At 47.0% G+C, this 24456-nt stretch overlaps 1 protein-coding gene and 1 pseudogene across 1 annotated transcript in view; one reads left to right on the top strand and one right to left on the bottom strand.

The window, feature by feature from the left end:
* The window catches only part of LOC120844169 (lysosomal alpha-glucosidase-like), a 37725-nt gene extending 30563 nt beyond the window's left edge, over window positions 1-7162 (top strand). The window contains exons 9-10 of the mRNA XM_040502919.1: window positions 1891-2037; window positions 7097-7162. Of these exons, the coding sequence (XP_040358853.1) occupies window positions 1891-2037; window positions 7097-7162 (213 nt within the window). The remainder of the gene's footprint in view (window positions 1-1890; window positions 2038-7096) is intronic.
* Window positions 7163-10210: 3048 nt separating this feature from the next.
* LOC120844168 lies at window positions 10211-10794 on the bottom strand (annotated as a pseudogene).
* Window positions 10795-24456: the final 13662 nt, after the last annotated feature.

Genomic DNA, 24456 nt, shown 5'->3' with positions numbered 1-24456 from the left:
GTGAAGCGCCCTCAGTTACATGTTTTACCAGAAAGAAAAAAAAATTCTCTAAATATTACGCGGCCCGAGGTTCGAAAAGCGCCAAGCGAGGGATCTATGCTGGCACAAGTTTGTCCGCTTCTTTTGCAGGGGTTCTGGTGACGTCATAACGCCGAGCTCTGATTGGTTCTCAATGAAGGATAGTGGGTAGACCTCGAGGCAGCTTGCTTTGAGGTCTACCCACTATCCTTCCAATCAGAGCCAATCAGAGAACTCCTGCGCAAGAAGCAGACGACCTGCCCTCCGCATACTCCGTTTCCGCAGCGACATCACGATAGTGTCAGTCAACGGCACCAAATCGTCGCGGCTTTCATCGCTTCTGTGCGTCTCGTGTCATCGACGAAAGCAATCACGCGGAGTGAACGTGCCGCGTCCTTGCGTTTTTGTTTGCGCGTGATTGGCTTAGTCGATAATAGCATATCCACAAAAAAATTAAAGACGTTTACAATTTTCTGTAACGCCGAATGGGAGCGGAGCTCTTGAGGAGGAGGAGGAGAGGGTATGGCGGAGAGGGTATGCCCCTCTTCCTTCGTTGCTAAATTTAACGAGGAACTTTTTGCGCTAAATTTAGCGGGGAAATTTCACCCTCGTGACGTCACACGTGTTGCCACACGTGACGTCACGAGGATAAATTTAGCGGTAATAGTTTTCCGTCAGATTTAGCATGAAAAGTTCCGCGCTAAATTTAGCGGGAATATTGGCGATTCTAGATGCGTTTGACGTCACGTGACGTCATGTGTGACGTCACACATCACGTGGCGCCTTACGTCATATGTTTACTAAAATGAAGTCACGTGTGACGTCACGGGGGTAACGTCGTGACTACTCTCGTGAGGGTAACCATCGTATCCCTCGCTTGGGTGACCATCGTGACGTCACACGTGACGTCACGTGTGACGTCGTTGTGGGAAACGTCCCATAATGCAACGCGTGGTTACGCCGACGGCGACGCCGACGACGACACTCAAGCCGGAAATGGGCGCCTAAGAGCTGAGCTCTAAAATCACGAGTGCCGTGACGATGCAATTTTGATGCTGATTGATGGGCTCCATCGGATCTTGGCTGCGGTGGGAGAACTAATGCTAAACAAAGTGCTAGCCTACGTACCTCCAGTTCGCCCATATACGACACTTTTATTTTGCTCTAAATAACCCGAGGTAGTTCAAATGTACCATGAGGCTGGGTCTTCGTCTTGTCTGCTTAGCGTCTATACTGTATATACATCGTGCCCATGCATCAAAAGTGGTCCCAAAAAGGGAACAAATGACGTCACAGTCGAACTTCTACAGTTGGCCGTAGAAGTTCGACTGTGACTTCTATGGCCTTTTAACCTTTTAATGGCCGTAGAAGTTCCGGCAAAAATCATGAAAGTAGGCGAGTGTCGCTGTCATCGGGACGTCCCAACTTCTGACTGCCGAAGCTCTCGGAGACTGCCAAGCGGAAGAGCGACTCGCAGCAGGAGTGGTGTCTGTTGCATCCGGGGGGGGGATGCAGGTGTTTACAGAGCGGGGGGTCAGAGTACCCGATGTCTGAGAAACCCCCCCCCCCCCTCCTCAAAACTCTTCCACATGCGGAATTACCAAAAAAATTAAGGGGGAAGGACATTCTCCCCTCTGAATCCGCCACTGCATGGTTACATCCACCTGTGCTGATGTGGCAGGCCACCACCAGGATCGTGGCCGGCGACCACATGACACTTCTATGACATCATGAGGCGGAAGTCGAGGGACCTCTTTTTAGGACGCGGTAAACGCACCGGTCGAAGATGGGTTCCAGGCGCGTGTGCTTCGTGTGCCAGGTGTCTCTCGAACGGTCGGAATCCATAGCCCCAAACACTTTCTTTCCCTGCAGAACACGGTGTCCAGCATGTGCGTGCACTGCAGTTACGACACCATCATGTTGCTGAACGCCGTCACGGTGTACGGCATAGGCGAAAAGCCCGTTGACGTCCGCTTCAACAAGCAGTCCACCAACTTCACCTACAACCCGTCCGGGCAGGTGAGCCTCCGGGATTGTCTGCCTTCTCGAGTTAAGTTGGACATTGCGGCTCAGCTCCGCTCGGTTGCGTCAGTAGTCGGCCTTCCGTTGTTGCCCTCGAGTTGTTGGCGCCTACCCAAGGAGAAGATTGGCCAAGGATCACTGTTGTATAAAATATGAAAGTTTGGTTGGGGTTTTCTTGGCGCAAAACCAGCTAGGTCTACAGAGTGCCGAGATTGGACGTCCCTTATCTACGAAGCAGAATGAAAAAAAAGTAAACGCAATATATATTTTATTTGCGTAATAATACAGACGGGATTAAAATCAATTTTCCACTTTTCAACGTATTCCTTTCCGCGTTCAACGCGTATGCTCCAGCGCTTTAGCAAAGGGTGGATGCCGCGGAAGAAAACATCTTGTTGTTAACTCCGGAGTCCGAAGCTACAGATTCGCAGCCGCTTCCAGCTCATTCCTGGACGGAACTTCATTCTGCCGACAACCGCTTTGAGTGGATTGGACAAAAAATAAAATCGCTCGGTTCCAGGTACTTTGAGAAAGGTGGATGATGAATGCACTAAGAGCGTAGACCTTTAAATTTTTTTTTTTCTGTTTTCCCTTATGCCGCGTAGGGGCATTCATTGTGCTGCAGCAACACACAAAAAGACCGCTAATTACGGCTTTTCGACCTGATCATAGGCTTCAAATTGTGCTCAAGCAGATCACAATGCAACGTCCTTTTGACACCGAACCACCTGGGAATGCAACGTCTGATTACTGGTCCTTTATGGTCTCAGAAGGCCATAAGAATAACCTTGTCCTACGTCGGAACTGCCTGGAACGTCTTGGGTCTTGGTTTCATGCATGGTCTGAATCTATCACTGAGGGGGCCTTTGACTTTGTCAAGCTGTCAATGTGACAACGTTTTTGTGCAGGTCTCCAGCATCACGCACTCTTTGAGGCAAATAAACTTTATTATTATTTTAACTTCAACAATAAAATAACAAAAAAAAAGCAAACCAAACTTAATAAAAAAAAATTTTTTTATTTTTCTTAAACGTTAGAATAGCTTAAAGACAGGACGAGCGTGTTGTCAATACCTTAACGACTAACATAAGAAATGAAACACGCAGATAGTCATGGTAGTACTAACAAGAATCATGCATAATAATAAGCTCACGATGACTAAGAAAACTATAGCTTCTTCTGCGTCTACGATAAGGAAAGAGGGACATTGAAGACAAACAGACAAGACAGGCTTTCGACTTTCAACAGAACGTTTACTGGCTCGACTTTGCCTCCTGAAGATCGACGGGGGCGCCCGGGAGGTTGAGAGGGAGGGTGGTAAGTTAGGGAAGCGTGAGCCATGTGGCCCAGCTCGCAGCTACGCGTGCACGGTCGCCGTTACACGCAGGCCCGAGTGTCGACGGTGCCCTCTTGGGAAAAGGAGGGAGGAGGGGGGGAAGGGCGTTGAGAAGAGGTGGGGGAGAAGATGCGCCGGCGGTGCCCTCTTGGGAAAGGAAGAGAAAGGGGGGGGGGGGGGGTGATGCGCGGTGAAGGGAAGGAGCCGAAGATATACGGGAATTTGAATTTTTTTTATGCCTTTGGAGGAACCCTCTCGCCCCGCAAGAAGGGAATCTCTCGACCGGAAAGAGAAAGGGATGGGCTGGACAGGTTTGAGACAGAAGATTTGATAATCTAGAGACCCAAGGATTTCCCTGCCGAATCGAGATTTGTGCCCGCCTAGAATTTTGGTTTTCGAGAACTTGGGGGTGCACGAGGGGCAGCTTTTAGCGTGAGCCACGACTGGATGAAAAGAGTCGGGAGAAGGAGACGAGATTTCCTTGAGTGCTCCCGAAGACGGTCATTCACGCAGCGCCCCGTCTGACCGATGTACTCGGCTCCGCACACAAGAGGGATACTATATACTTCTCCCTTGTGCAGGATCGGAAGCACTGCGTGTGTCTTTTTGTGCATGTGGGTGGGGGCTCTGGGTTGCTGACTTGGTTGCACATGCCTCTTAATTTAAATTTACATGTGAAAACAACCCTGGTACCGAATCGATGTGCAAGTGCGCGCAGTCGGTGTGCCGTGTTGTGGTAGTGAGGTATGCACGTAGGGCGGGCAGGCCGGGTCCCGGAGGGGGCCTTCTTTGAGCGGCTTCTAGACTGCAGGATGAGGTTCTTGCTGGTGTTATCTAGGAGGTCCACCGGGTAACCCGCCTTCCGGAGCCTGGTTGCCTGCAGCGGCAAGCTCTCTCTGACCTTGTGATCGCAGGACTTTTTTCAAGAGGAGGAAAGGGGAGACTGAACAATTCCGGACTTAACGGTTTTTTGATGATGGCTAGAGAACGGGAGGACAGGTTTCTGGGAGCGCTTTTGAAAAGACCAGCATAAAGGGTGGGACGAGTGGGTTAGTCGAAGATCGAGAAATTTGAGACCCTCCTGAGTAGGGTCTTCCTTTTTGAAGGTGAGGCTGTTGGCGTTGGTTTGGAAAGCCTGAAGGATGGGAGCATCTGAGTTGGAGACGGGATGAAGAAAGAGGTAGTCGTCCACGTACCAGACGATCTTACATTCATTACCCGAGCGAGCAAGAAGCTCCTGCACCGCGCGATCCACAAAAAGAAAAAAAAAAGATGAATCTCGCTGAGGATCGGCGCGAGGCAGGAACCGATACACACGCCCGACCTCTGAATGAGGACTCTTCCCTCGTGCTCAACCAGAGTAAAGCTCAAGTAGAGCCGGAGGAGATCGCGGAAGCCTCCGACCGGGATTGCGGACGCGTTTTGGAACCTCGTCATTCCATGCAGGTCGATTGCCTCGGACACAGAGCACAGAAGAATTTTGAGGTCGAGATTGTAATACACGTCTTCGACATCCACCGAGAGCATGTTGTGGTCCTGATTTAACTGCAACGGTCGAATAAAATCAATCACCTCAAGGGAGCCCTTAACGCGGAAGGGGTGGGGAAGATCAATGGAGGAAAGGTGCCTTTGTAGGAAGAGGGCGGGAGGTTTCTGGCCAGCATCCCCCCTCAGAGAATATGCTTCGAAGGGGGATGTCTGGCTTGTGCGTTTTGCCGTGAAAAAGATGGAAAGGTACTGTTTTGACGGAGCAGAAACCAGCGTTTTTAGGGAAGGGAGGCTGAGAAAATCGCAAACAGATTTGACTTCGGACCGGAGTGTACCCGATGGGCGCTTTTTTAGGGGGACAAAGTTCTTTTTTAGTGCCTCATCTACTTTCTCTCCAAATTTGTTTCCGCTCATTACAAAAAATCGGCCCACCTTGTCCGCCTCCAAAAGCACCAGGTCGGATCGGCGGAGATCCTCCACGACGCGTGTCACCTCCGAGCGCACCGGTGCACTCGCGCCACCGTGATGGCAAACCACGCCGGCCGCCGCCCCGACAAAGTCCTGTCAATCACTCTCCGGGACCCTCGCCGCAATCTCGTAGACGGAGGCCAGCTGGTAAACTCTTGATAATGGCGAACTTGGAGCCTTTTGAAAGAAGGGCAGTTGCCTGTGCCGACAAATCGGTGTCTGACAGATTGATGGGGGGGATCCAAGCCTGCCTTGCGGCGGGAGGCAGAACCTGCGAGGATGCCCTGGAGCACGCGTCTCCACGATTTCTCAAGGAGGAGGTCTGAAGACTTCCGAAGAAAAACGAAGGCGGGCTGCGTGTAGAAGCAAGTGCCGAAGCATCCGGTCATCAGAGGGCACAGCCCAGTCCTCATCACACGGATTTCCCGTGACACTTCCTTCCTTGTTATCTACATTACTCTGTAAGGGGAAGGCCAACTTGATGGTTCGAAGCCGAGGAGACGGTGAACTGAGGGATGGGCCACGTTTTCCCGAAGGCAGACTCCCAAGGCTCGCATTTACAGGCGGAGGAGACTCATCCTTGACACGAAGATGGCGGCCTGGAAGAACGAGGATGGGTCAAACTCCAGGTGGTTCAGTGGGTTACCAGCAGGACAGCACATATATCATGAAGCTCACGGAAGTATAATGTAGATGGTTGAGCGTGTTGGTTTCTAATTTACGATATGGAAAGAGGGACATTGAAGACAAACAGACAAGACAGGCTTTCGACTTTCAACAAAACGTTTACTGGCTCGAACGTCGACGAAAAACTTTTCATTCGCATAGATTAAGATAAACATAGAAGCACAAGCTAACAGAGGTGACAGAAAGCAAGATATCCGTTTTTTTAGGCAAAAATAAAAGTTATACAAAGAAAATACTAATTATTTAGTAATGATGTTTTTCATCCGTACCGTTGGAGGTAAATAAAAATAAACACGAGCCCTAGATTTTAAATAAGTTATCCAACCATTATTCGCGAGTATTGTGTCAAAGTGTCTCCGCTGTTTCTCTCAACGTTCCCATACAGAGTCACCTAATAAGCTGGGCTTCACAGTAACGGCACTCCGGCCATCTTGTAGCCAAAACTTATTGTTGTAACTTCTCTGATCAGTCGAACGAAGGTGAACGAAACGTCCGTACTCTAAGCGTAGCTTATGGCTCTAATCAGTACTACCTAGAAGCCAAGGTCCGCGTCTTGGTCCCCCAAATGTCGTCACAGGTATAGACCTACACAGCGCACTCTAGCTCTCATCAGTGTCGCCGACAGTGCGTCTGCGGCGATGCCAGGACGCATGTCGTCCTGGCCTGACACTTGTCGGGCTCGTCCACTAATGTTTGCGTAAAGCGCCGGTGGTATTGCTCTAATAGACCAGCGTCTGCACTGTTCCATGGGCGCCGCCAGGTTTGTTTATGCTGACGTGATGACAGAGTAAGGGGTCTGCTTTCTTTGCAAAATTCTGTATGTTTGTTTGTTTGTTTGTTTGTTTTAATTTTTGCACATATTGTAGTGCAAGAAAGTCAGAAATGCATAGTCACGAAATTCCAAGAACAACACCCATGCCACAAGTGCTACAAAAGGCAAAAATCTTGCTTTATGCGCAGTCCCTCTCTTTATAAGTGCCTACTTTTGAAATTATTTCTTAATTTATTGCTGGGGCTGGGATTTCGGACACTGGTCTATATGCACACCTAACATTCCATTTTTTTGCCAACTCGCAGTTCATGAAGGTGTCCAGCCTCCACTACCAGCTTACGAAACCTTTCGTTTTGACATGGAGCCGCTGATCGCCGAGTGGATCAGCGACCAGGCCTCCTCGGCTGCCAGGACCACGTGCGGCCTCGGCATCATAAATAAACATTTGCGAAGCATTAGGGGAAAAAAATGTGTTTACCTAATTTTCGTTACTTGAAGATGTGAGCGTACCTGATTTCACTGACATATTTTTGTTAATAATTTAGTTGGTCGTGTTTACGATGCTATCCTTTTTATATAAATATACACGATTGCTGTTTAATTAAGGCCTCGCCCGCATTCCCACGTTGCTTTCGCTGAATTTATGTGCGCACACGGCTGCGGCCATATTTGAACTCGGGACTTGGACACTCGGCGAGAAAGTGGACAATCTTGACGTCTTTCTCGCCGAGCGTACAACTTAGAGCCCCTGCACTCCTTATGGTGGCACTCTTTGTGTCCCACAAATGACCTTATTTCATTTATATTTTTTATACTTAATAGCTCCCATTTACCGCATAACTCCCCTCTTCGAGTTATATTACTTTCTTTTTTTTCTGATACAAGCGATGTTATTAATCATCACAGCTCTTAAAACTATTTTTATTTTCTTCAGATACAATACAATACAATACAATACAAACTTTATTCTCACCACAGATACATGTGGTGAATGGGAGGCCGGAGAAAAAGCTGCAGAAATGCAGCTTGACGAGCTCCGGACCCCCCACTCAGCAGCTATGACGGAGCACAAAAATAAATAAAATGCGTTCAGAAATAAACAATGCAAATATAGTGCGCACATAAGGAATACGTTCTTAAGTATTAAAATACAAATTGAGTACACTGCTGTTTGACATTTCCACTACATCTATATTTTGATCACAATATTCATTCAACAAAAAAGGTAAAGCATAACGTATTGTTTGTTTTCCATAATTTGTAATACATGTAGGGGCAATAAAAGTACCATATTAAACGTGAAAGTGTATAGCAAAAGGCGTTGAAAAGACTGATTAAATTTATTTACAAGTTTACTACATCGCTGTTACGCAGACTTATTTATTGAAAAGTAAGTACGTGGGGCTACTGCTTTTTGAAGCGCAAGACTATAAAAATTATTAAACACCAGCGAACTGTTCTTTCATTGAGCAAGTCATGCGGAGAATTAAACGCAAACTTTTTATGTGTGTGTGCGTGTGTCCGCGCGCGCGTGTGTGTGTGTGTGTGTGCGTGCGTGCGTGCGTGCGTGCGTGCGTGCGTGCGTGCGTGTGTGCGTGTGCGTGTGCGTGTGCGTGTGCGTGCGTGTGTGTGTGTGTGTGTGTGTGTGTGTGTGTGTGTGTGTGTTTAAGATTAACAAATTTGTTTTAAGAAATTCATGAAAGCCACACTTATGAGGTTTGTGCAGGTGAGTTATACGGTTATATGATCAGTCGGCTAATTCAGTAAATATGTTAATTCACTTTTAATTACATCTTGTTTCAATTACAAACTTGCTGAGAGTCGTCGGAAACCACCAAATCAATTATTTTTTTATAAATATTTTTAGCGCGTAGGAAACAGTATTGCGGTAATTGTATACCACTCGTGCAACAGGTACAAGAGTGCAGCTACGATAAGAAACGTAAAAATCGCGCCTGCGCCTCATCGCACCGATTCTAGAACTCACCTGCAAAGACTACATAATTGTAATTTCCACGACTTTTTTTTTCAAACAAATTTCTTAAGCTTAGAAAAAACACCCTGTATAATTAAATTTTAGGCAGAAGGTATTTATGCCACAGACACGTTCCTTCATCACAACCTGCTAGAACAGAGGTTTGTGCCTTAAACATAACGAAGTTCAACAGCGTCCACTGGTAAAGGAAAATACTAACCAAAGCAATTCCATTTTTACAAGAAGGGAAAGAGAGAATCATTTTATTGGGACAGGACTGAGGATGATGGAGGGAGTAAAAAGGAGATTGAAAAGCGACCGGGCTAAATATGAGACAATGGGCGATATTGACATAGAGTTCAGGATAATTGGGGCAGGAGGGGTCAAAGCGGAAACGGTACAAATAAAGTTTTGAGGGAAGCGTCCCAAAACGATGGTCTGAACTAGGGGATCGCTGGAGCCTGGTCAAGAGTCTCGCGGGTTTGCTGATTACACAGCTCATTTCCAGAAATCCATGAATGTCCAGAGATCCACTTTATATGTGGTACGAAGTTTCACACTCATAAGAGCCATATCTAGGCCAGACTTTTTATCCGAAGGTAAGGTGCGCTTTTGAAACGTCCGAAAGGTGGCTTAGGAATTAGTTTGCTGGATTGGAGGAAGATCTGTTTTCGCACGTGTCCAGGGAGGAGCGGTGTGTAATACTGTCCTCTTGAAGGATGCCGAGGCGTTCCTGATATCGTGCGTTGTGGAGTTGAAGCCGGACGTAAGCTTGAGCTTGAAATTTGGCTTTGGATACCGACCAAGGCACGGGCTCGGGCGCCTGGTTTTGGAAAGCGCTTTCTGTGCGCGAGTCCTTGTGCGAGCGAAGGATTTTTCAGAACTACGCTTTTGCAGCCTGGAGGCTGGCCTTTGCCAGCGCCGAAGCCAGCTGGTGAGACGGAGCATGTTCTTCGGCTCCCCACTAGATGGCGCTGCCAATTCGTCCTTAGAAGAGTTCCTTAACCCTTTGTTTCCCATAACGTTACCACTTGCACAAATACAAATCTTACCACGTGGTTTTACTTTGAGGGCAATAAATAAAACAGAAAAACTAGAACGGGTCTAAACAACGTTTTTTTTTTTTTTTCTTGAACAAAAGTGATGTACAGATATGTGTACGCCAGGAATACCAGGTCACTCTGCGAAATTGTTCAATTTCGCAATACTCTTTAATACAAAGGTATCCCAGCACTTCCTGCATTGCATCCTGCTACGTCGGTTGCATCCTGGCAGCTTTCATCGCGGCACATTCTTTAGCGGGACCTTCATCAGGACATGGTTAACACTAGAGTCACTGTGACACCATCGCATCTCACCGAATCTGGAATGTCCGAGGCTAGGTTCGACAGTGTGTTGAACCGACTGTTTTCGAGGCCTGCTTCAGTAGCATCTTCTTCGTTCATTAAGCCGATTGCCACTTGCAGCTTGAACTCCGCAAGCTGCAGCTGGGAGAGCCCTTTACCGCGTGGTAGGGCTCAAGCAGATCAAGCAAGTGAAAAATGATCCTCGTGTACCATTTCTTGCTCTTGAGTTCGTTTCGGTAGAATGAAAGAAGCTGATCCGCTCGGTGAACACCACCCATACTCTGGTTGTAGACTTTGACCCAGCTCGTTCTAGGTACTTCGGACTTCAAGAGACTTCTGGTTCTTCAGTGGGCAACGCCCCATCCTCTTATTCCTCAGAGTGGCGGTGCATCCAAGCCCGCGGCGCTTCATTTCAGTTAGAAGTTCAACTGACGCAAACAAGTTGTCACAGGAGATTTCTTTTCCTTCACAGCCATCAGTAAGTCGCACTTCAATCTTTCCACTTTCACCTATTTCGTTTTAAATGTCTTCTAGGTCAACAACAACGTTGTCACCGTAAAGATTGATTTTATAGACATAGCCTGACCTTCCAGCAAGTGTCCAAAACTTCATAACCCCACTTTTTCGGCTTTTTCAATATATAAGCCTTCAGGTTGCGTCTTCCCTTAAAAGGTATCATCATCTCGTCCACTGCAAGGCAGGGCTCCATTTCTGCGGCTTGCCAAAACTTCTTATTGAGTGGGTCAAGGATGTGATGTATCTCGTAGAGCCTGCCATAGCCGTCCTGTTTTATTGTTTTGTTGTTTATTGCTTTGTTGTTTTTTTTTTTCATTATTGTTGCTGTTGTGGAACAAGAAAATCACTTCATCGAAGCGATTACGGGGCATGCACTCAGCAATTCCTGACTGGCGCAACAACCGTGACCAATACATCGTCTGAAGGGCAAGGACACTACAGACATGTAGAGAATCATCCCAATAAATTTTCTGATTTCCTCGCTTCTGATCAGCTTCACCTTTGGTTTGTATTCCTGGATCCTGTATCGATTTGCTTCAATCGTGAAATGTTCTATCAAATCTTCATCAACGATCTAAGTGAACATACTTAGTGGTGTTTTCACTTCTGCTGCCGTCACCCATAGAATTATTTCACTTGTCTGAAAGCCCTCATTGAGTTGCAAGTTTTTTTGACCCAGTGCCATGTCCTTTCTACCTTGTCGTTCACAGTTGTTGATTCCTGCACTTGTGATTCATCTGTGTCGGATGAGTCCGATGAATACTCATCGGAGGAATCCTGACTGGCTGGGGCTTCCACATGGTCATCATCTGAATTGTCCAACTCGGAACATTCGCTACCACTTGGGCAGTCGAAAATAATAGCTTGAATATCTTCTTCTGTAAGGTTGACGCCTGTCACAGAAAAAAAAAATGTTTGCGAGAACACTTCCAATGTGTGCGTATGCAGACACACTTGTTTTATAACGTATGTATCACAGGAGAGACCTCCACGGTACCGTGAATGCTGCGAGCGAGAATATAAAGCACCATTTTCCTGACGGCAACGCACGTGGACGCTGTCAAGAAAACAGGCGCTGTGCACATTTTACAGTGCTTTTACCCTTTAAAATTATGCAGAATGCACCGTCAGGGACTCCTATCTATGCAAAAAAGTAATTCATACAAAAAAAAAGTTTTTTTTATAAAAGAATAATATTAAAACAAGGGGAACATACAGTGAGCCGCACCTCGTGGAAGTATAGCCATCGTGTTGTTCTGCCCGCCGCACATTACTGGACGCCTTGTGCCATCCATTGGGAGTTGTTTGAAGCGCGGGAATGGCACGAACGTAGCAGTTGGGATTTCAAAGTTCTGTTCTTTAGACATGACCTGTAATAAATCAATTACTTTTGGCAACATATGTTGCCATTAGGTTATAAAGGGTTAGTAGAGTTCCTGAATAGGCTCCCTACGGGAGCCAGAGTTGCGCGTCTGGTTTCCACGTGCCGCCGCGCCGCTATTCGCCGATATCCGATCACGTGAGGATCGGGGTCAAATGCCGTGCAGGAAAGTAGACGTTGCACCCGCCCCCACAGTACGTTCCCCTGCTTTTGAGCGCGCCGCGCGCCTCGAACGCGCGGCGCCGCTAATCGCCGAATTCAGTTACGTGACGAGCGGGATCAACATGCCGTGCAGGAAAGGCGGTGCTACGAAGATGAACGCGCAACTCTGGCTCCCGTAGGGAGCCTATACAGGAACTCTAGTCCTTAGTAGTGCAACTCTGGTTCCCTACGGGAGCCAGAGTTGCGCGTTCATCCCCGTCGCCGTCATTTCTGCACGGCATGTTGATCCAGCTCCTCACGTGACTGAATTCGGCGAATAGCGGCGCCGCGCATTCCAGGCGCGCTCAAAAGCAGGGGAACGTGCTGTCGGGACGCGTGCAACGTCTACTTTCCTGCACGGCATTTGATTCGGATCCTCACGTGATCGGATCTCGGCGAATAGCGGCGCGCCGGCACGTGGAAAACAGACGCGCAACTCTGGCTCCCGTAGGGAGCCTATACAGGAACTCTAGTCCTTAGTAGAGTTCCTGTATAAGCTCCCTACGGGAGGCAGAGTTGCCCGTTCATCTCCGTAGCGCCGTCCTTCCAGCACGGCATGTTGATCCCGCTCGTCACGTGACTGAATTCGGCGAATAGCGGCGCCGCGCGTTCGAGGCGCATGGCGCGCTCAAAAGCAGGGGAACGTACGCCAGGGCGCATGCAACGTCTACTTTCCTGCACGGCACTTGATTAGGGTCCTCACGTGATCGGATCACGGCGAATAGCGGCGCGGCGGCACGTGGAAAGCAGACGCGCAACTCTGGCTCCCTTAGGGAGCCTATACAGGAACTCTAGTCCTTAGAGACCTAGACAAAACCCAGCCCAGTGCACCCGGGTTGGCACTGGGCTAGGTGTTGTGTTCACCTAAATTCGATTACCACTTCATATTATTCACAGTGTTGTAAATTATTATTATTATTTATTATTATTTATACATACTGCAGCCCCACTGGGGCTATGGCAGGAGTGGGAGTTAAACACAGACGGTCCGGACATCACTGTGGACCACTGTCAACGGCACACAGAAATTCATCTGGTTGTAGTGATCGGATGTTTCCTGGTAATAAATTCCAGCGTTCAATGGTGTGAGGAAAAAAACTCTATTTAAACATATCAGTACGAGGATGAAAAGGTAAAATGTTTAATTCATGGTGGCTCCTAGTTGCAGTTGGCTCGAGAAACTTTATGTAGTTATGTAACGAGTCAAAACGTGATGAGTTAACCATGAAATACAGAGACTTTAGGCGCTCGATACCACGACGCTCAGAAAGAAGTCTTAGGCCTAACACGGAAAGATTAGAAGAAGGAGAAAAGCTTCTGTCATACCGACGACAAATAAAACATACCGATTTCTTTTGTACTGATTCGACCTTATTTATATCGGACTCTTTGTAGGGAAACCAAATAATAGAACCATATTCGAGGATTGGGCGAATCAAAGTTTTAAAAGTTAAGAGCTTTGTATCTTGTGGTGCCACGCGTAAGGTACGCCACAGGTATCCAAGTCTTTTAAGAGATTTGTTACATGTCGTATCAATGTGCTTAGACCAAGATAAATCAGGCGTGAAAAGGAGGCCAAGATATTTATATTCAAAAACTCTTTCTAGGCATAACCCGTCAAATGAATAATTAAACACAGAAGGTGATGAACGCCTAGAAAAGGTCATAAAAACCGTTTTACTAAAGTTCAGGTTCATTTGAATGGTTTTACACCACGTACAAAAATTCACGAAAGAATTGTTAAGAGTTATATGGTCATCGGAGGAGTTTATCACATGATATAGTACGCAGTCGTCAGCGTAAAGTCGAACCTTAGTGGAAATACAGCGTGGCAAATCATTGATGTATAACAAGAAAAGTAGCGGTCCAAGAACTGACCCTTGTGGAACACCTGATGATACGTCAACTGTACTAGACTTGGATGAGTTAAAGTAGACAAACTGAGACCGTTGAGAAAGAAAACTGGATATCCAGTTCACAAGGTGATGATTATTTAGAATTACGTTAAGCTTGTGTAGGAGTTTAGAATGAGGAACTGTGTCGAAAGCCTTTGACAAATCTATAAATATCGCATCAACTTGGTTACCGATGTCAAGAGACAGACCGATATCATGAACAAACTCTGCTAGTTGTGTCATAGTACTATAACCACGTCGAAAACCATGTTGGAAATTGCATAAAATATTGTTAGTATCGAGAAACTCTATTACATGCCTGTAGACTATATGTTCCAATAATTTGCATGAATGTGACGTTATAGAAATTGGTCTATAGTTTGACAGTGATTGTGAGTTGCCAGATTTGTATACGGGAATAATTTTTGCGAGTTTCCATGATGAAGGAACTGTGGCCGTTGACAGTGATTTCTGAAAAATAACCGTGAGATACCGACTGCACCATTGGGAGTACCTGACAATAAATGAATTAGGAATGTCATCAGGACCAGGACTTTTTTTAGTGTCTAACTTCAAAATCAGGTTTAGTACGCCCCGAACGTTCACATCTATGTCGTCAACCGCAGACTGCGAAACATGAGTAAAAGGAGGAACTTCGAAATTATCAACTGTAAATACTGACTGAAAGTACGTATTAAACGCTGTAGCGATTGTCAGCGCGTCCATAGTAGTTACGTCGTTAATTATAAACGAGTTTGAAGTTGTGCTGCCTGGTAAAATAGATTTCCAGAATTTTCGAGGGTTGCATTTTATTAAGTTTTGTAAGGTAACACGGAAATAGAAGTCCTTCGCGGAATTAGTTTTTAGTCGGAGTTCCTCTTTAGCTTGAATAAACTGAGCAGACTTTACTGGGTCAGCGCAACGTTTTCCACTCCGCAGTCTGCCGACCCGTCGCGATAAATGTAATAATTCTCTTGTTATCCAAGGTTTGACAATGTTACTTTTTTTAGTTTTGAGTGGCACAAATCGCTGGATACACGATTTAACCAAGTCTTCAAAAAATGTAATGAGTACATTCACGTCACTGGAGATACTAAGTTGTTCAAACACTTCAAAGGAATAGCTTAATGAGTCAATTATGGACACATCATCGGCACGGTTAAAATCAGGAAAAGTGTGGTAAACAAAACGTGTTTTAGGGACAGAATAAGCAACAGAAACAAAGACTGCCCTGTGATCTGATATACCGTCAACGACTTCACATTCAAAATGGTTTTCTAGAAGAGCTATACTAAGAAATACCAAATCTAAAACTGACGACTCTCTCGTGCTTTCCTGAACAATCTGTTTTAAACCAAATGACAAAGAAAAGTTTACTAACTCTCTAGATATTTGAACGTCAGGACCAGATAGCGACAAAGACGACCACTGGATGCCAGGTAAATTGAAATCACCCATTAATATTAAATTGGAAGAAGACAGGTTATGCTCGTACATAAAGTCACATAAAGCGTGTAACTGATCAATGGGAGAGCCGGGAGGGCGGTAGACAACGCCAACAACTAAAGATATATTATCCACATTAAGTTTGCACCACACTGATTCAATCTGGGGAGGACCCTGTATCACTGAAAATTTAATATTGGTCTTTAAAAAGAGTGCGACGCCACCGCCACGCCCGTACTTTCTATCACCTCTAACCACGCAGAAACCAGAGGGTGTAATTTCGGTGTCGTATATGCCATCATGTAACCATGTTTCAGTGACTCCAATAATGTGAGCAGAGTGGGAAGAAATTAGTGACAGAAAATCGGGGAACTTATTTACTAAACTTCTGACGTTAACATTCAAGACATGAAGATTTTCACTTAAACCGTCTTTTAAACCGCGGCCGAGTCAACGACCACCAGTAGACGGGGCGGTGGTAGCAGACTGGGCGGAGTAGTCGGAACACTTAACCAGAGTATTAGTTTTAACATCCCAATTATATCGCTCATTATTGATGAACACATGATCATATCGAAGGCGGACGGAGGAGCCACTGTCACGGAAAGAGGCCGTCTCATCCCATATTTTCTTTCGAACAGAACGGACATGAACAGGGAAGTCTTCCGATATACGAATATCTGAACCCTTGAGCTTGAAAGAATTTTTCAATACTTCCATTTTTTCGCGGAAATCAAGGAATTTCATAATGACAGGACGTGAACGATCGTCGTGTTTTCGACCTATTCTACGGCACCTTTCAATACGTGGGCAGTCAATAATCAGTTTATCCGAGAATATTTTTGATACGTTAGAGAGTAATGACTCACTAGTTTCGTATGCGCTTTCGGTGAGGCCATATAATATTAGATTATTTCTGCGCGAACGGTTTTCCATGTCGTCATTCCTCGCGACGAGTCTGTCTACCACACCAGACAATGACTTAAGCTCTATAAGCAGACTGTCACAAGATGTACAAGGGACACTTGGCGTGGCAGAAGGCGAGGGCAGCCACTCTTGCTTCAAGAGCGTCAAATCGGGAGTTAACTGACTGTTGGAATAATTTGATTTCAGCTATGTCCTGAGCCATCTTTTTCTGGCCAGCCAGCAATTCAGCAAACATATCCGAAACTGTGGGTTGTCTCTCGATCTCTCTTCCGTCATTATCGCTCTTACCCGAATTAGCAGCCCTCGAGTCCTCTGTAACCGAGCTGTTACTGGAACAGGACTTTGAAACTACGTTATCTTGTTTTGTTTTTTTGCTGTCTTTTTTTGGTGGTCCTGGATTCGTTTCAACGTCTCCACTAAGGAGAAGGCTATTGATGCAACACACCAGCTGAGAGCACAGGTCAACAAAACAAATACTGTGATCGTACCCATGTGGACGAGGAAATAGCAGTAAAAAACGATTATCGGACCGTACACAATGAGCGTTCTGAAGGTAACATACCTGCGAGAGAAGCAGACAGCGGTTGAGCATACTGTCCTCGCTGCTATCGCCTCGCCCACTGAAGAGGAAAGATGTCGGTGAAGCTTTTCTATCCTCGCTAACCGACGTCACAGAACTGGGCTTTTCAATGATTGGACGATCCAGGAGGGCATCACCGACGGGGGTGACTTGCAGATTCACGGATTGTAGGCCGTTAAGGAAACCGTGAACACCCTCAATTCCGCTGGCAAGGAAGTCCATGGACGAACAAGACGGGTCGACCACGCAGCAAGGAACAATTGACGAAGCAGGAAGCGCCGGCAGTAGCTGGTATCCGTGCGCCGCGGTAGCATTGTACACAGGAACAGCGAGGGACACGAAGAACTGCGAAAGAAGCAGACAGCGGTTGAGCATACTGTCCTCGCTGCTATCGCCTCGCTGCTATCATCATTTTTCTCTTTTTCATCTTTCTTTTCTTCTATTGGCTCGATCTAATAAAAGGACAGTCTATCAGAACGCTCGGACCAGACTGGTTGCTCACTTCACAGTGTCCCCGTAGCCCGGGACACAACACTGGGTGCCACCGCCGAGAGGGCCAACGAAGAGGTGGTGGTGTTGGGATTCTATCGTGGAACACGACAGTGTGGCTCAGTGTAATGTATCCCGGGCGAAGCTCAAGCCACGACACCAAGGAGCGTCCAGATGTGCTTTTAATGGCGCCTGGAATTGCAATGCCCGAGCACCCGTCCCGTGCCCCAGGTCCGTGCTCTTGAAAAGCGCGGGATAAGCGCGTGTGCCCGGGGACGCCATCTCTTGGCCACCAGCGGATACATGACACTCAGGACGCTCGATGGGTGCAGAGATCACATCTGGGTGGAAGGAGAGTTGATAGCTGCAAACCCAAGTGTCTGTGTGTATTGTCTATCTCTTGGTGGGTAGTGCGCGCTACGAGGAGAACGAAGCTACTATGGCGTGCGTCACCAAAGATATGAAGGCACTGGAGAAAGGCAGGAATGTCTTAATCATGGGAGACTTTAACGGCCATCTCCTCGAACTTGACGGATGGGAAGAAGCTAACGGGCGTCGGCTCCTGAATCCAGCAGTCGAGTTTCAACTTGAACTAGTTAACTCACGGGCATCATGCAAGGGTCAATACACGTGGTGTGCCCGAGGAAGCAGAACCTGCATAGATTACGCTTTGGTCTCTTCGCGCCTTGGTGCCTAGTGAGGACGACGAAGTAGCATGAGGAGCAGCAGCGTTCGCTTCAGCTCCGCTAACACCAATGAATTCCTGCCATCAACTGGGTCCCCCGACCCAAATCTTTTACCTAAGGACGGCGACCCATCGAAAGACTTCCAGCAGAACCAAATGTAGGCGAATCTTTCTTTTAATTCTCACCTCGAGAGGCCGCCGTAGGCCCGGACCCCGGGTAGGCAGAACTAGGCCTGCCCATCACCCCACATTCTGAACATGGCGAGTACTGAAACAACGACGATCGAAAGGTGCACCGAGAACGACGAAAACAATAGCATGGAGCTAGATACCAACAAGAACAACGCAAGAAAGGTGATAATTCCGGCGAAAAGATTCCGTAGTCAGGACCGGGACGATAGTTTTGAGATCAGCGATGACGAGATTAACAGGATAGCTAACATCAACGATAGTCCTCCTCCTGAAACGACAAACAGTTGGACGCGAGTCACATACAAAAAACAAAAACCACAATGGGGAACCCACCTTGAGCGCTTTGACGAACCAAAGATTGTGATTGTGGTGAAACCCACGACGCAAACCAGAATATCGAACATCTCATCGCGGATCCTCATGGACCAACTGAAACAGCTTTTTACAATTCCTTGCAACAGAGACCGACTTAGCTACGATCCCAATCACAGGAACAACACCATAGCCATTACTGTTTACAGTGAGGCGCACGCAGGAGACATCCTCCAGATTAGCACTCTGACGCTGGGTGACGGCAGAGAGGTAGGGGTCCAAACATACAGATCCACCACGGGCCTCATGCCCAGAGGAGTAATACACGACGTGGATGCAGAGTTCACAGCACAAGACATTGTCGACTACTCAGACTCTGACTACTGCAATGTCCTACATGCAAGACCCATTGGGAGGAGAGGCACATTTCTTGTTACGTTCGATGGAAATAGAGTTCCTAGAAAGATCACGCATCGCGGAAGGCTGTTCAGAGTATACACGTACAAACCAACAGCCGTCCTGTGCCTCAAATGCCACGGCATCGGGCATAAGGCAGCTGTCTGCACGAGAGAGCAGAGATGTAGGCGTTGTGGTGTACCTCACCCAGAAGGAGAACAATGTGAAGATACGTATTGCCCTAACTGCCATGTGTCGGGACATACAGCCTTCGACCCCAACTGCGAGACCAAAAAAAGCACGGACGCAAAGCTACAAAGAAGAGCACAGACAATGACACAGACAAAAAGCAAAGCAACAAATGTGGCAAGTGCGTCTCCATGGAAGAGGATGGCTACTGCCCTGCACAACCAAGGCACAGTTAGAGGAAGAGCATCCTTTTACCAAAATCGCTTCTCCACCCTACAAGACCTAGAAGAGTTCCCGCCGCTGGGAAACACCGGCAGTACCAAGAAGGGCCCCACCGGCATCAACTGCACGACATACAAGCAGGATCTACCAAACGCCAATGCCAACATGGCCAAGAGAACGTCTTCAACGAACAAGACATCGATCGAAGCCAAAGAAAATCAACTAAAGGAACTTGAAAGACGTGTGGCCCAGCTCAAAGTGGAAATTGAAAAAGACAAACAAGAAGAAGAACGTGCCAAGCAACGCAGACAAACAGAACTGGAAAAAAAGGAGCAAGATGCAATCAAGAAGACTGTTGAACAAACGATGGTGCTAATTCCCTCCTTCACAAAGAACTCAACACCATCAGAAAACCCGCCGATCTGCGCGGTCACCCGAGCTAGCCAAAGCGGGAATCGGGAAGAGAAAGTGCTGCGCTTCGTAGAAACACAAGCTCAGCAAACGCAACAAACACAGCAAATGCTACACCAACAAATTCAGCAACAAATACAGCAGCAGCAACAGATGCAGCAGATGATGCAGCAATTTCAAATCATGTTCATGCAGTTCCAGAAATCGCAAGTACAACAATGCAGCATAGAGGATACCTCTACCCCCACTCACAATGCAGAACAAACCATCTAGGGATTCCCGGAAGACTAAGACACTCGATTTTCTCCAATGGAACTGCCGGGGCCTCCGAGTTCGCAGGGCGGAACTTAATTTACGACTGCAACAAGAACCTAAAGATGCACTACTATTACAAGAGATAAATGGGGACAACATCGGTCTTAGAGGATACAGAAGCTTCACATCCCCCTCAATCATCCACAAAAGAGGCAAGAAAGAAATGGTCCGAGCCCAAGTTGCGGTGTACCTAAGAAAACCACTGCCATATGAGCAATTAGACACTACTCAATGGTGCAACCAGACCCAAGAAATAGTAGCAGTCCGCACAACAGATAACGACATCAAGATCATCCTCATATCGGTGTACTACAGACCAGCACTTTTCACGAACGACGAGCACAGCTGGCTAACACACTTTGTTAACACGTATCCCAAGCACCACATCGTAATTGGGGGGGATTTCAACGCCTGGCACGCGGACTGGGGACAAGACCAACCCAATGAGAGAGGCGTCAAAATTCAAGAAGAATATGAAAAAGCAGGGCTCAACCTACTGAATGACCCCGAAATTAAAACCAGACTCGGACAAGGGCCCAAACAGAAAGACACAACACCCGATTTAACCCTTGCATCACAAAAGTCCATAATAACCTGGAAATGCGATAATAATGACCCATGGGGAAGCGATCATTTCCCAATACACATAACACTAGAACTCGGAAGCAAACTTAAACTGAAAAGAAACAGCAAGACCATCATCTGGGATGATTTTAGAACAATCTTGAATCAAGAATACCACATAACTAACATAGACGAACTAACCCACGCTATGAAAGAAGCATCTGGAAAAGCGACAATTCAGAAAGCAGTAAACGCGGATGACCCAAATCCTGACACACACCTTCTCTCACTCTGGCAACACAGACAGGAATTCATTGACAAATATACAACATCAAGAAATCGCAAAGACTTAACTGAGGCAAACAAGTTTGCAAAGGAAGCACAATCTTACGCCAATAAGCTATGTATCGACAATTGGAACGACCTATGCGAATCATTTAACGAGTACGTCAATAACACGAATGTGGACTATTTGTAACTCAATGCTCGGAAAAAAGAAATAGTGGGGTATAACATCCAATATAGCCCTACGATGCAACAAAACGCTAGAAGAAGTACTTGAAGAAACGGGCCCACTTTTCTTCCCTCAACCGGCAACCAAGCCGAACATAATAATCTACACCCCAACGGTAGTAGAAGACCAACACCACTACAACTGCGACTTCACCGTCTGGGAGCTTGAAGCAGCAATTGCAAACGGTAGGACTAGAAGTGCACCAGGCCCTGATCAAATAACCAACAGTATGTTGAAGAACCTACCCGAATGTGCGAGAGCTGCGCTATTGGAGCAGATCAACATCATCTGGAAGTTAGGTGAAATGCCAGAGGACTGGAAGATGTCGTGGGTCACACCCATACCCAAACCCGGAAAAGTCCCAGACAAACCTCAAAACACATGACCAATATCCTTGACGTCGATACTGTGCAAGCTCGTCGAAAGGATGACTCTTGCTAGGATCGATTGGTTTACGGATAAGAATGGTACATACCACCCGGCCCAAACGGGATTCAGAAAGAACTTGGGAACGCACGACAGTCTAATACTACTTAGAGAAACAATATTGAAATTCACCCCCGAAGCCCACAGTACGAGAACGTTGGTGGCTGTAGACATCAAGAAAGCGTTTGATTCACTACCACACGACGTAATAATCAAAACCATGGAGACGCAAGGAATCCTAGGAAGACCCCTTAACTTAATCAAGACATTTCTCAAAAATAGGAGATACGTAATCAAAGTGGGCAAAGATCAAAGTAGCACAAAGAACAATGACATTGGAGTGCCGCAGGGTTCTGTCCTTTCCCCCACGCTTTTTAATCTAGCGATGGCACCGCTAGCTTGGAGGTTGGACGAGGTAGAGACACTCCATTTTACTATATACGCAGATGACATCAAACTCTGGACGACACAAGGCACGAAAGAGGAACAGGTCGAAACACTGCAGGCAGCACTTCACATCATAAAGAGCTTCCTAAAAGAAGTAGGCATGAAACCATCAGCAGAGAAGACTAACCTCCTCATATTTGGTAGAGAAAGAGACAACATTAACCCCACTCTAAAATTCGACGAGCAGACAATAGAAAAGAGTGACGAACACACCATCCTCGGAATCCACGTCAACACCAAACTCAATCCCGACAAATGGATCAAAAGAATGCGCGACACATGGAGACACGGCACCTCGATCATCAGAAGAATAGCGAATAAACACGGCGGAGCAGGTGAGGGAATTGCCAGAACGATAGTTCAAGTGGCACTCATACCAAAAGTCATGTATGGCTGTCGCTTTTACAGATTAACACTGTATCATTGGGCCCGTCTCGAAACCCTGATGAACGACGCTAGAAGATGTATTTCGGGCCTTCCGAGACAAACAAGACTGAAAGAACTACATAAATGCGTGCCATTTCCGTCGCTGAAAGAATTGGCCTCCACGCAGGAACAAGCACAAAAGTCAAGATGCAACACACCAAGCAAGGCAGAGAAATCGCCAAACTACTTGGTTGAAAACTCGAGAACAATACACCCATACCAGACCAACTACCACTATGGGAGAGGATCGACATAGCCCAATCGGCCCCTATACCACGAAAAATGAACGGCGACAAAAACAAAGACGGCGACACAAGGCAATGAAGCACGCCGAGGAAGTAAAAGCAATCATCGAATGTAACGACTCACATACCATCGTCTGCTACACCGACGCAGCCTTCAGTGAACGAGGAAACGCTGCTCTTGCGTGGTACGTTGAAAACACGAAAACTACTTGCACAAAACTTGCACCGTACTGCAGAACAGCGCAAGAGGCTGAGATCACGGCCATTGAAGAGGCCCTGAATGCACTAGGACAAGAAGCCCAATGCGGCACGAGCATCATCATGTTCACAGACTCCCAAGACGCCATCCGTTCACTGAAGACGCATCAAGAGACGTGCAAGGCGATTCGAAATATTACGACTACGGCCATCAAGCTAAGGATGCGCGACATCCGAGCCTCGGTGCGCTGGATCCCGGGTCACGAAGGGATCGAGGGCAACGAGATAGCCAACGAGGCAGCAGGAGAGTTAACTCGTTCCTTCCTCCGCTGCCTTCAATGCCACTCCGAAGCCCCTGCGCCCTCTCGAACCCATCAAAATCCACCACAAATGTCACAATCAATCGAGTCTCCAAAGTGGGAACCTGACGGCTTTTACGACCCTTTTTGGGAAATTAAAGCAGTCAGGATCGCTCTGAAGAAAAATATCGACAAGCACAAAGACGTGGCACGGGAAAGCCTTCCCAAAGGATTCCGAAGACACGAATCCGTCCTGCTAAGAAGACTCCAAGCAGGAGCTGCAATCACTCCATCAATAACAAAGAAATGGGCGGACGCTAAAAAGAAGAAGAAGAATCCGGACTTTGTACCAAAACCAGACCAGTGCAAGTACTGCCTAGAGAATCTCAGGGCAGACACTCAACACTTGGTCTGGGAATGTTCAAAGCTCGACCAAGAACGCAATGACGCCCTGGGAGCGCTCAACCATGAAGACAAACCTTCAACACTCGACGAATGGGTAAACCCGGCAGGAGACTCAGAACGACGCAGCCTCATCCTCCGATCGCTAGTCGACTTTCTGAAGACGGCCAACGTCGGCAGAGACTTGTAGCTGCCACAATTACAACCCTACGCGCTTCCATCATCCAAATAACCCCCTCCCCTTTGGCCCTACCATAGTGTAAACCGCCAGCTGAATTTCATTCTTAATAAACGTTGTCTGACCTGACCTGACCTGGTGCCTAGTTGGTGTCTCTATTGACGAGGAAGACGAGCACAGCGTCGGCAGCGATCACAATCGCCTGCGACTGGACTTCAGTGAAAACACAAGGGCAAATGCGAAAACCCGTCCTCAGTACAAGAGACTAACGCATTTGGCTCAGAAGGAGGTGGAAAGGGTTAAGGAGAAATTTGAAAAAAGCCACATAAGGATACAAGCGTCCGGTTACGGACAGTACATCACAGAGCTCAAGCTTCTCATCAAGCAACATGCATCCAGGCAGCCCAGTGGACGGAAAGTGAGGAAGAGGTGGTGGGACACAGAGGTTAAAGAAGCTGTACTTGCTAGACAGAAAGTCAACAGTTTAA

The sequence above is a fragment of the Ixodes scapularis genome, unplaced genomic scaffold (assembly GCF_016920785.2).
Source record: "Ixodes scapularis isolate PalLabHiFi unplaced genomic scaffold, ASM1692078v2 PGA_scaffold6__148_contigs__length_123643588, whole genome shotgun sequence".
Lineage (NCBI taxonomy): Eukaryota > Metazoa > Arthropoda > Arachnida > Ixodida > Ixodidae > Ixodes > Ixodes scapularis.
Note: the sequence above shows the minus strand (reverse complement) of the source record. Positions and strands in the feature narration are given on the sequence as shown.